The 13,890-nt window shown below is 24.4% G+C and overlaps 1 protein-coding gene across 2 annotated transcripts in view; it reads left to right on the top strand.

Annotated features, from left to right (window-relative positions):
* LOC129975679 (ATP-binding cassette sub-family C member 8-like) overlaps window positions 1–13,890 on the top strand; it is a 43,925-nt gene that overhangs the window by 3,321 nt on the left and 26,714 nt on the right. The window contains exons 3-11 of one of the 2 annotated variants that reach the window (XM_056088804.1): window positions 1,388–1,444; window positions 4,559–4,759; window positions 5,105–5,254; window positions 5,903–6,046; window positions 7,387–7,521; window positions 9,043–9,205; window positions 10,973–11,013; window positions 11,751–11,888; window positions 11,980–12,105. In XM_056088804.1, the coding sequence (XP_055944779.1) occupies window positions 1,388–1,444; window positions 4,559–4,759; window positions 5,105–5,254; window positions 5,903–6,046; window positions 7,387–7,521; window positions 9,043–9,205; window positions 10,973–11,013; window positions 11,751–11,888; window positions 11,980–12,105 (1,155 nt within the window). Of the gene's footprint in view, window positions 1–1,387; window positions 1,445–4,558; window positions 4,760–5,104; window positions 5,266–5,902; window positions 6,047–7,386; window positions 7,522–9,042; window positions 9,206–10,972; window positions 11,014–11,750; window positions 11,889–11,979; window positions 12,106–13,890 lie in introns of those variants that run through there. The other variant, XM_056088805.1, reaches the window with a different exon arrangement.

The following is a 13,890-nucleotide window of genomic DNA, read 5'->3' on the forward strand; positions in this document are numbered from 1 at the left end:
TTTTTGGATAAATTATGTCTTGAAAAGAATGATTTAGAGGACCAAAATCTAATGTTTAAATATGTAACTAAACACTGATTTGATTTTTTTTATTCATTCTTTCTTTTTTTAAAAAAAATTTTCTTTTGCAATTCTGAGATTGCTTTGAAGAAACAAGAAAAATTAATACTGCTTTCAAACCTTATTTAAAACTGCATTTATTTTCATAGAAAGTAATGTAATTTATTTTTTTAAAAAATCTTATTTTGTGTTCCTGGAGATTGCACATTTTTATGAAAAACTATTTCATAATAGTTATAAATATATTGAAATCGTTATGTTGTTTTAAAGAGAATATAATGTTGAATTTATAATAGAAAGTAAATTATTTTAATTACAAAAAGAATCATAATTGAATCTTTAATAGTGTTTTCTAAAGCTTGTTCATGTTCTTATTTTATGCTACTAACCATTAATAATTGATTTAGGTTACAGAACCAGAGAAATGATCATGTAGAGTTGGCTTAAGAAAAACAAATCTTCTTACTAATTTGCTTATATATAATATAATTGGATATTCAATATCGAAATATGCATAATTTTAATGTTAAAATATGATGAATTTGTACTGAAGATTCAGTATAAGGAACTATTTTATCAGTTAACTGTGCTTGTGCTTATTTAAAAAATAAAGAAAATAGAAATTAAAAAAAAAATCCTAATAAAAGTACAATGGAATTTTAGATTTATGTTGAAGTGAAAATGATTTTTTATTTACTTATTTTGTATACCTGAAATTCTGAATAAATGGCACTTATCTAAATAATATGCTGACCCATTATTATGTTAAAAATAAATGGATTTTTATTGAACTCTTTATTTTTCCGACAAATTATTTAGTTTTTTTTGTTATTAAATTTAATATTTCTTCATTTAAATAACAGGCATTACAAGCATTTAATTTTAAAAGAATTTTTAATGCTAATGATTTAAAGATTTGGAATTATCCATTCCTCACTCCCTTCTTTCCTGTATAAGTGCATTTTTAATGTTGTTGAGTGAAATATTTTCTTGTGTAAGAATGTTAACACTGAAAAAGTCAAATTGCGGAATCATAATTTTGCTTTATTTCTAGGTAATAGTAATCTTACTTAAATTAGACAGGCATCTATAGAGAAAACTTTTTATTGCATTATAGCATTATTAGTATGAGAGGCCTTAACTGAATTTATTAGAAATAGTGTGAAATACTATGAACTAAGCATCTTTAGATTAGAGGATCTGAAATTTTTTTATGTAATCTGTCAAAATTATTTTACAAAACTTCCAAGTTACTACTAAAGTATTTTGAAAGATATTTTATTATCGAAGCTTCTTTATTTCTTTGAATGTGTTTTTATCATTTTAGGACGAGAAAGCAGATCATCAGTTTAGACGATTTAATGAAGTTTTTATGGAAGAGAAGGTATGAATAGAATATATATATTTACATTGTTATTGATGATAAATTATTTTATTGAAAAGACAACAATCTTGCTTTCAAAAAGAATTTAATATACTTTTAAAATCAAAATTCAGTGTATTAATTAAATCAAATATTTGTGTTTAAGTGAGAGTTTTTAATAGATTTATAATTCTAATAATTCATTTACATGCTTCTGTATGTAACATTTGTTTGAAATTTCTTTAAAATTGTTATGAGGGAAACCAATTTAATGATACTTTTATTAATTGCTCATTTAATTTTAATAGATGATACTACTGACTTAGTTGCATAGAAATCATTGCATTTGAGAATGAATTTAATATTATTTTGTGAAAACATAAATAATATAAAAAGATTTATTCTATCAATAACACTTCTATGGACTGAAAATAATTAATATTTTTCATATTATTGAGATATTTATTTTGTTGTCTTTCATTAAAAAAAAATTGTATTCTAAAATCTTTTTTCTTTTGTAAGTGAAATTTGTCTTAAGTGAAAGTCTTTTATATTCATACTTAGATACTCTTTATCAGTAATTCTCAACTTTTTTTTTTTTTTTTTTGTCACAACATACTTTTAACGATTTCAAAATTTGGTGGCACACAAAGAAAAAGATAAGTTTAAAAGTTGTTTACTTACCTGTAATACACTGTGTAAAATAGTTTATGATAATAATTTTGAATATAAAATAAAATAATATATGTATTACAAACACAACAACACGTTTATTAAGGGATTAATTACAAGATAATAATAAAAATACTTTTAATGAGAAATTTGAGCTTGGTGTTTTTTGATAATTTCATTTACATTTGGCCATAAAAAGGACAATGCTACTCTCGTATCGTCTTCTACATTTAACAGTTTAGATCTTTTTCGTTTTTATGTTGGTTAATACTGAAAATCCAAATTTACACAAATAAGATATAGAAAATTGTAATAAAAGCTTTTTTTGCTATTATGGGATAATCACCATAAATCATGAGATAATATTTCTAGAATTTGACGGCTCACAAAAGTACCATGGCTCAATGGTTGAGAATCGCTGCTCTGTATAGTTAGGTGGATTATCTTCCCCTAAATATGGGAAGCATTCAATAGTTTGTCCTGACTTAAAACAAACTAATGAATGCTTGCTTTAGATTTCAGGATTAATTATTATTGAATGTTTAGTTTGGACCAAGTTCGAAATTTCTGTGTAATTTATAATTAATTTTTGATTCTGTGGGTATATAATCTGTTTATCAAATGTTTATAAATAATCTAATCTGGAAATACTTTTTTATATTTATGAAATTAAACAGGGTGTTCCTAGTTAAAATTGCCAAAATTGAGGAATATTATGGAAGAATTATTGGGGCTATATATTCTGTCAAATAAATAAATGTTAAAATAAGCCATCTCCAGAAGATTAGTATTTTGTATACTGTATTCAAGATCAATGATTTTAGCTTTATCTTAGTATATATGTAAAAATCAGTGTCTTCTTATTGCATATGTAAAAATCAGTGTCGCCTTAGTATACATGTACAAATCAATGTATTATCATAAAAATGATGCCTTTATCTATTACTTTTGTAATTATCAGGCATATGATTTTTCTGATGTAGAACTTTTAGTAGTTATTGCTTTGATTGTAATGAATTCCAAGGATTAAAATAATAATGAATCTTAAAAGAAATATGAAGAGGTCCTATAGCTACTGAGTCTATAAGAAAGATTGATAATACTATTGTCTTATTTATTGTACTTTAATGAATATGAATTGAGGCGTTTGGGCTGGAGGAGACGTAAACAAACAAAAAAAAAAGTTATACATTCTGTTTTTACAACACCAGCCAAGTTCAGTAATTTAAAAATGTTAATCTTGCACAAATAGAAATTTTTCACTATAACTTTTATATTTGCCTGAAGACTGGCAATGTTTGCCCCTGGAACATACCGTGGATAAATAAGCTTAACTTCAGGTGCCAACATACATTACTGCTATTACTAACATTGCTTATTAAATCTCTTTACTTTCATTAAAATTCATAATTCATGGTATGGTTTTACTGCAAGTTTCGTTATTGGATAAATTTTTAAAAACTAGTCAGTTGCCAGAGCTATAGCCTGCTCTATAACTGCCATGTATGATGGATCCATGTTTGAAAAAAAAAAAAAAAGTTTATAGCATCTGTTTCTTGGTATTCTGATACCATAAGCAGCTTGAGTTTTATGTAAAACTGGACTCTGCCTCAGTAAATATGTAAGATATTTTGCAAGGTCACTAATCCTTAATTTTTATGGATTTTCTTTTTTAAATCTGTGAAATTATGTTTATTGTGAAAGCAAAGAAATTTACAGATTTGTAGTGATGCCATTCACTGATATTGTAACATTCTAACAATTTTCAAGTTATTGTAAGGAGTACAATATTGTACTTTCATTTGCTTGGGAAAAACAAAGAGCATACTGAAAATTTATTGCCACTTCTTATTTTTAAGAGTTGTGATAAGATATTATTATTACTAATAGTTAATTTTCCTCTAATGGTGCTTATTTAAACATATTCTTTATATGCAATAAAATTCCAATACTTCCTCTATAATGTAATATACTAAGTTAGATTCTTTTGGTCTTAAGTAGCTCTATTTTTTTTTATTGGTGACATTTTAATTATGAGTATCAAGTATATTAAAAAATTTAGAATATTATATAGCATGTACTAGCTCTTCTGTTTGTTTTTTATTCTACATTTCCCTATATTTATATTAAACATTTTTTTAATATTTTACTACTTTTTTTAAAAAGACAAATATTTTTTTGCAAATTATAATCAAATTAATGCTTTGTATATGAACAAAAATAAAAGATTAAATTTTTTATTTGTTAAGACAAATGACAGAGACTTAGTCTGTACAACAACATGGCTGCATAAAACAAATTTTAAATTGTTTTTTTTTTAATCCTTAACTGACTTTTCTCTTTTAGATCTTTATGTTTATGATTAATTTTTAATTAAATAGGCATTTTGATGTCATATCGGTTCTTTCAATTTTAGTAACATTTATTTCTTTGTCCTTGATTGTGATGAAATATATTTTATAGCAAGCTGCTGAAAAGGGTAAACGAAGAATATCATTATGGAAATGTTACTGGCTGACATTCTGGAGATCATTGTTTTTTGGTGGTATTATGAAGATAAGTGGAGATGTGGTCAATTTAATTGGACCTATTTCTATTAGTTTCATTTTAGCTTATGTGACTGCAGTTAAAACAGAAATTCTCCCTCATGGAACACCTGAACAGGTTAATATGTTGATTTGTTCTTACTCATAAATTATTTATTTTATATTCTGAACACATTGAATGCTAAAGTAAATCACGTTAATTAAAAAAAAAAAGTAATGTTACTTGATATATTGATGTCATTTAAGTTGCATTAACTGCAGTTGTAGTATTTAATAGAAACAGACTGCAATTTAAGAGTAGAAAATTAGGATTTTTCATGCAATAAATTATTATCAATTATGATTTTTCATGAAATTATAAACAATTTATATAATAATTTTGCTTACCATTTTCTGCAATGAACTGTTAATTTTTTGAATTCATATGGATATTATATGATTTCTAATTTATTTTGTGTTTTAGCTGTATTATCCAACTATATGGGAATTTATTCAGAATGGATTTGTTATGGCAGTCATAGTTCTGGTTGCTACATTTTTACAAAGTACACTTTCAAACAACTTTAACCATTTAGCCATAGCTGAAGGAACTCATTTAAGAACTGCATTGCAGGTAAAAACAAGGTATTTTTAACATTTTGCAAATAATAATTCTTTTTTTTTTTTTTTTTTTTTAGAGAGAGAGAACCAAAATGTACTTTGCTTACGCTATTTAAAATTTTTTAAATGTTTCATAAGGAAAGGGGTGCTTTATCTTAATTTTAGATCTGTTTTATAAAAGAAATGAGAAGTTATATGGAATTTTATTCTTTTTTTTTTAAATTTTATCTATAATTTTGTTAAATTCATGTTTAATTTTATATCTTATCTGACTCAAGAAAATTACAATGAATTTCAGTATATTTTTAAATGAATAAAAGGCATTTTTTTTTATTTCATCAAATAAATAATTGAATATTTTTTGCATAAAAAGTTGTAATTCTAAACAATATTTCATTTTAGGCATGAAAATAATTTATTTAAAGATAGTTTAAATAACTGTTGTTTTAAATGTAAAAAGATCTAAGTTTTTTCACTGAGAGCAAGGTTTAATTGTTGATCATGTTTTTGATAGAAAATTGAAAACATGGGCAGAAATTAAATAATTTGGTCAATATTGCATTTACATAATCTTTAACAAATCTTTTAAATAAACATAATTTTAATTAAATTATTTATTTTCATTACATTATAATTTTTAATATTTATATTGTCATTTTAGTGCCTTGTTTATAAAAAAGCTTTGAAAGCTAGTTCTGCATCAGGACTTGATACAGGAGCAGTTGTGAATCATATGGCTGTAGATGCATTTAATATGATGATGTTGTTTTCTATGGGGCATTATTTATGGGCAGTTCCCTTCAAGGTAAATTAATTTTGTGTTAAGTTTTTTGTGCAGGCTAATGAAATATTTTTTGAGATATATGAATCTTTTATATTTTCTTTTCAAATTTCTAACCTATTAAACAAAATATAAAATAATAGATGCTTTGTATTTTTATATGGCTAATAACACCTGAAGACACTTTCACATAAATATAGAATAAATGTTGTAATAGCAGCAGTTTGTTTTAATTGAATCCACATTTATTATGATGGGAAAAAGTGAAAAAAAAACCCCTTTCAGTATTGGTTATTGTATTGATCAATACACTGATATTATGTTGGCGCAGTTTAGCCAAGGTTGGCTCTTGCGTCACTAAAACTCACAAACAACAACAGCTGATATTATGTTGATCCTAAAATTAGCAAAATAAAAGTACTGAAATAATTATAAAAATTGCCTTAATTTTATTAAACTATCATTAAATACTAAAATTTGAATCTTTTGTCATTTCAAAAGGAATCTGCAAATTTCTGAACTGACTCTTTTAATTTTAATGCATGGCATTTTTAATCTCAATTCTGTTACTTCAGGCTGTTTCTTGGTTTATATCTGTTCTTTGTGTGTTTAAATTCTCTTCAATTTATCACACACATATATAATGGCTCAATCAGATGATATATTAAATCAAAAATTGTGTTGTGTTTCAAAATAAGTTTGCATGAACCTGGATATCTTTGAAGGATATACTAATTTTTTTTTAAAGAACCATTTATTCTAAATATCAGATTCTAATAATCACATAATTGTTAGATATAAGGAAAACAATCAATTTTCGGGAAGAAATTGAAATGCATTACTTTAGTTAATAGCATGCATTTTTATATTTTGATTATTATTTAAATTACATGCATTAAAATAATTGCATATAAAAAAAATATTTTTACTAATGTAAGTTTGATTTGGGGGGGGGAGAAATATATTTGTATAAATTGCCTAATCCTCAACTTAAGAAATTAGCTTATTGATCTGATAAATAAATTTTCTTTACTTACATAATCAATGTGTAAATAGTACTGCAGAATTTTTTAGATTTGGATGAGAGATATTCTCTCTTGATCTGATATTTTGACAGTGCTCTTATAAATTGCATTTGTATATTAGGATAACTAAGCTTTGAGCAGAATTTATGACTTTTTAAAAACCAAATTCATGTTTCTATTGAAGGCTACATTATAATGCAAATATTAATATATAATATATTGAAGGCTACATTATAATGTAAATATTAATATATACATTATAATGTAAATATTTAATAAATTAAAACATTTTTTTTAAAAAAATATTTTGACTTAATTTTAAACATTTTATTTTTCTAGATAGTATTGCTGTTGATTTTGTTATATTCAAGACTTGGTTATAGTGCATTGATTGGTGCAGCTACAGTTATTTTTCTTGTTCCTGTACAATATTATATTTGTACTCTTTTATCTAAAATTCAGGGAAAGGCTTTGGTGAGTCTTTATTTCTAAAATTTTGATTGTTCTAATCACATATATTAGATTTAATGTTTAGTATTTAAAAAAAAATATTTTTAAAAATTTAGTATAGAATTTAAAAGAGAATGCTCATTTATTTTAGAATAAGAATATCTATGTGTTCATAACAATGGATTTCATTAAAGATTTACCTCAGTTTTTGGTTAAATTTCTATTTATTCATTACATGAAACTTAATTTTTTAAACATTAATGAGAATATTTTTAATACATATTTTCCATTTCATTTATTCTGCATAAATACTTCAAATAACAAGACTTATTTGTTCTTTACAGTCTTTTTCCTTCTGCTGCTTAAGGAATGGATTTCTTTTTAAGAAAACAACTTTGTTCTATTCTTTCTATCTGTCCTTCTTTCTCTATCATTCAACTTCATTTATAATAAAAAAGTGGTATGTAATGTTATATGTGTAGTTATGTTTTATAAAATATAGGCTTGATAATATTTATTTAATTATATATTATAAAACTTTTTTTTGATATTGTCATTTTAATCTACAATGAGTATATGTACAAATTCTATTTTTCTTTCAAAATTGTGTTAATGATCAGAATTTATTTGCCTTTCTTAAAAAGTTTATGAATTATCTTTAATTTGTGTTCAAATCTCTGAAGAGTATTTTAGACTTACAATTAGTTTTTATAGTATTTGGAAAAGAATCATTAATAAGTAAAAACTCTTACTGCTAATAATGCTTGGTAAAGAAAATCCTTCCTTGGACTTTTTTAACAGTTAAGGAAAATAATTCTTGTATTACTTTAAAATTAAATTTAAAAAAAGAACTTAGGTTTTCAATGATCTCTCTATCTTTTTTGTTATGCAATTACTGTAATTTTTTTAAAGGTGTGTGTGTGTGTATATATATATATATATATAATATAATAATAATATAATATAAAATACTTTACATTGATTTTGTAATAGTATTACGCTAACATGCTCAGTGATAATACCAAATATATTGTTTGTGTATATGAAATATGTATAAGTATTGTTTGTATATCATTGCTATGATTAAAATAAATTATTTAAAAATATTGTAAGGACAAACAAATCAAGCTTGAAACATTATTGTGCTATACTGTTTTATGTTAATAGTTTGAATCTAATTTAATTTTTAAAATATATTTTTCAAATGGTATATGCAGTAATAAGAAGTTTTATTTTGAGACAACAAGTTTTTTAACAAGTTTTCTTTTATTAATGCATGTCTAAGCTTAAATTTATTTAAATTTATTACCTATTCTAAGCTTTATTAAGTACTTACCTATGTATATATCTTTTCCTTTGGAGTGATTTGTTTTAAAATTTTGCTCTACATGTTTAATGAATTGTTCTCTAAGTTAAAGTACCGCATAGTGTCATATATATAAATGAAATTTCACTTTGTGTTTCTAAACAAGAATTTTTGAAAAATTATAATTGTAATATTTATCAACTTTAGAAAATGATTTTTTTTATTGGTTTTGATTAAAGGATGTTTCAGATGAACGTTTGAAGAAAACAACTGAATTATTACAAGGCATCAAACTTCTAAAATTATATGGATGGGATCGATTATATGCAAATTTTGTGCAAAATGTTCGTGAGAAGGAATTGAAAATACTGAGGAGTGATGCAATCTGTGTTGCCTTTAACAGTGAGTAATATTTTTATATAATTTACTTTTTATATATGATTGCTTACATTATACTACTTTGCTTTGTTTCTCTTTAAGAGATTTGTTAACTGACATAAAAAGAAGGTAAGAATCTGGGGAAAGGGTTGAGAGGGATTTAATTGCATAATAAACTAAGAAAATTTTAAATATTTCATTTCATGCAAATATTTGAATATTTAAATTAAACATATTTATAGGTTAAAAATTCAGTACCCCCTTCCTCCCCTTTTTTTATTTTTTGGGAAATTATTTTTTAATGAAAGAAAGTTGCCACATTTTTTTTTTAACATTTTTATTCCTTAGAAAATATTTTTAATTAGTGTAAAAGTATTACCTTACTGTACATATTGATTCATAACAATAAATATTTAAGGCATTTTTCTGACCCTGTGAGCTCATACTCATCCTGAAATGCCTCATTCAATAGAGCCCAAACAGAGAAAGCTGATTTAGGCACTTTTATATAACTCAAATGTAGTAGGTGAAAGGTAATTTGTGATCAATCACAATTATGCTCCAATAAAAAAAAGAAAAAAAAAACATCAATTACTCTCGGGGATTAAAACATATCAGATTGATATGTTTTAATCATTTTACCAGAGACAAGAAGAAAGAAGTCTGAAGGCAATAATTACAGAGATGAATATTTATCAGTAAAGGGAAAAAAAAAAAAATCTAAATTCAGCCAAAGATTGGAATTTTCTTAAACATTTTATCATGATTACCATAAATTGACTCTTTTAAAACATTTTTATGCATAAGATATAAAAAAATTGTTTTTTATAGAAAAAAAAAATTCTTAAGTTCTTTCTTTCCTATTTATTTTTATTTTTATTGATTTAGATTTTTTTCCCCTGAAATCTCAGCTTATATATTTTTTGAAAGTAAAATTATTTACAAATTATATTATTGTAATTTTTTGACAATTACTGTTATTTCTCAATTTATCACAGTTTGCACACTGTTATTTTATTACAACCCTAGTTTTGAGAAATATGATAATTGTTTAAATACAATTAAAAAATTAATTTTGAATATAAGTGTAAGAATTAATTATGTGTACATACACACACAGAAAATGTACTAAAAATCTTCAAATTATATGTGAATGTAAATTAAACAACTGACAACAAATCAAATAAACTCTTCCCTCAAACCACAAATGACAACCACAGAGTGTCCTGTCAGTTTTGAAAATTGGTCTTACGTTTCATTTAAAGCTCAGTAAATATGCCCTAACTATAATTTCTCTCTAGGGAAGAGATAATTACATTCTGTTTTCGTGAAAAAAATTACCTCCCACAGGTTATAGTTTGATGGTAGTCTTAGTTCATTAAAAAAACTTTCAGTTTTCTTTCCTGAAAAATGTAATTTTAGTTAGGTATTAATAATCTTATTATTATCCTGTGATAAAATGTATGGAACACTAATTATTTATTTTTGTCTGATTTATTTTTTGCCCAATTATTTTATTAATGCTACTCATGATTATTTTACCATTAGTTGTTTATTTTTAAACCAATTATATAAAAGTAATCGATACATCATGGTTCAATTTTTAAATCACTTAGAAAGAAAATTTTTTGAACTTTAAATATGTATTTTCTTCATTAATTAATTTAAAAACTGAAGCACCATATATTAAAATACTTTGATATAAATGGTTCAGGAAATACACTACTATATTTGAAAGCATTAAGATGCCTTAATTTTGATTTTAAATAAATTCATGCATTTTTTTTTCAGCCTTTATCACTCAGACTTCTTCAATCATTGTTACACTTGTGGTATGTATTACTCTATATTTTTGTTTTATAAATTTTTCCCTGGTTTTCATAAATTTCATAATTTACTCATTGATACTTGCATAAGAAAATTAATGGATTAGTTAAATGTGAATGATGACACAAATTCTATGATAAATACAGAAGTGAAACAACTCTTCTAGTATTATGTAAATGCTGCATAATTTTATAGAAGTGAACTAATGAATTGCATGGAAAGATATATCTTGTGTTCTTTCAAATATTGTATATAACAGTTAAAAATTAACAAGCACATTTAATATGAGGTTAACATTGCCAGAATTGCATTGGTAATGTTTGTTTCAGCTAAAAAAATTAACAAATTTCTTTTTAATCAGAGTATGATTTGTCATGATTTTAAGTTATAAAATTTTTATTTGGCTGCTAAAAAAACAGACTTTGCTAACAAATTCAACAAATATTAAATATAGTTACCAAATTAAAATACATTTGATGTAAAGCTTTTATTCTTGAATGTATATATAAAGACTTATTTTGCTACCACAAAAAGGTTAATTATAATTATTCAGTGGAAATAAAATTTCAAATTAATGTTTTTGTGAATTTTAATATTTTTAAGTTTTTCTACTTTCAGTTCAAAATTATTAAAAGTCTAAAGTTGCAATTGCAAATTTAAAACTTCATATATTTTAAGTGATTATTTTTTTTTCTTGTTTAATTATTTATTATGCATACATTGTGATATTTATATATTTCAGACATTTTCTCTGTTTTCTAAAATTGAAGGCAGACCAATAATGCCTGCAGATGTGTTTACTGGTTTAGCATTATTTAATCAGCTGACAGTGCCTCTATATATCATACCATTTGTCATACCTATGGTCATAAATGCTATTGTAAGTACTGAAAATGAGTAAACTTTTATATTTAAAAGTTATATCCAAAAGTTTCTTTTTTACTCTGAAGAATGACTAAATTTATTTTCAGGTAAGCACAAGACGTCTTGTGGACTTTTTAATGCTTCCTGAAGTAGATTTGACTCTTCCTTGGCGAGATGATTCAGATGCACCAGATGCCAGGGTAGAATTTGTACCAGATAGTGGAAGTGTTTTGGTAAGCTAGCTTTTGATCTCGGATTTTCAAAAAATGTGTAATTGTGCCTGAAAAAAATGAATGCTTATTAGATGATGGATCTGGATATCTTCTGCCATGAAATGCTTTATTTTGTGAAAATTGCATTTGCAAAGTTGAAACTGCATTTCTGAAATATATTTCAATTAATAAAGGGGAAATTGGAGCAAAACATTATAAGCATGTTTTTTTAACAGAATTTTCACTTTTAAAAATGTACCAATTAATGCATTTTTTGCGATGTTAAATTATGCAATTTGATCTTTAACCTAAAATCAAACTGATAGACATTTGAAGATCTTATATTATGCTTTTGATAAATATAAGGCATACCATTATTTAATGGTAATACAATGGCATTCATCAATATATAACTGAAAATGTCCTCATATGCTTCTTTGTGCATTGTGTCACCCATAATCGAGTTTCAGAAGATGTGATTGAAATATAGAATTTTGCAAATATATATTTATATTGTAATAACAATCTGAAATGCATATATATATATAATATAAACTATTTTGGTTATAGCATTGTTTTATGGGAAGAATTGACTATAAGGTACCGAAGTGGATCATGTAACATGAAAAAGACACTAAAAAATGTCGCAATCGCATGATTATGAATAACTAAAAGAGCAAGGGAAGGAATGGTACAATTAAAACACTGTCTGAAAAATGTCTCAATCGCATGATTATGAATAACTAAAAGAGCAAGGGAAGGAATGGTACAATTAAAACACTATCTGAAGATATTTGACTTTTGTCTTACTCATATTTATAAGATGCCAAGTTTCATGGTCCTAAACATTGTTTCAAAATCCTAGAACTCTGTAAATGTAGATCTAATATCAGTTTATGTAGATCTAATATCAGTTTAATATCACTGAAATGTGAAATAGGGAGATTTCTCACTTCAGTTATCTTCAAAATTTGGGAAATAGATAAAGTGGTTGTCTGGAGTAGGCTTAGGGAACTAAGAAATATTCATAGATGAACAATTAAAACACTCTGAATTTTATGTTACATTAATTGTGTTTTATCCAATGGTAGATACTTTATGTTCTTGGCTTCATTATCTTGTTCAAGATATGAAGAATATTTTTGATACTTAATACTTGCCAAATAATTCAAAATGAATTTCATATGAAAGCATTAAAAAAGGGAAATCCATGACAATGCATTTAATTTTTTGCAAAAATTTCCTGAAGTTGTGTCATGAAAATTTTCATATCAGTTATCTTTACTTAAGATATTTTAAAAGGAAACATGAAAATATTGATAGAATTGTTTTACATAAGATTTGCTAATAATATATTGCTATTCACTTTCAGGAGTTTTTCTGATAAATGCATATCATGTATCATATATTTCATGTTATTTTTAATTAAAAATAATAAATTTACATTAATAAAATTTTTTTAACAGTTTGAAAAAGATTATCTTGATCCAGATGTAAAAAAACATGCTGAAAACTTACGGATATGAAATATTATATGAATAACCTTAATTATATTTCATATTACACTTTGAATTGTTATTAAGAATTAATTGAAGAGTTATTTTACATTAAATAAATCTAGATATCATATTCTTTTTGTCTTAATAAGATTAAACAGGAATAGAAAAATTAACATTTAATTGTGTGCAACAATAGCAAATATACTAAAATATATTACATTCGAATAAAATGTGGGAAGTTACTTTATTAAAAAAATTATCAGATAAAATTGTCATACAAATATCTAAACAGTGAGTAAAGTTTGTA

This window comes from Argiope bruennichi, chromosome 7 (genome assembly GCF_947563725.1).
Source record: "Argiope bruennichi chromosome 7, qqArgBrue1.1, whole genome shotgun sequence".
Taxonomy (NCBI): domain Eukaryota; kingdom Metazoa; phylum Arthropoda; class Arachnida; order Araneae; family Araneidae; genus Argiope; species Argiope bruennichi.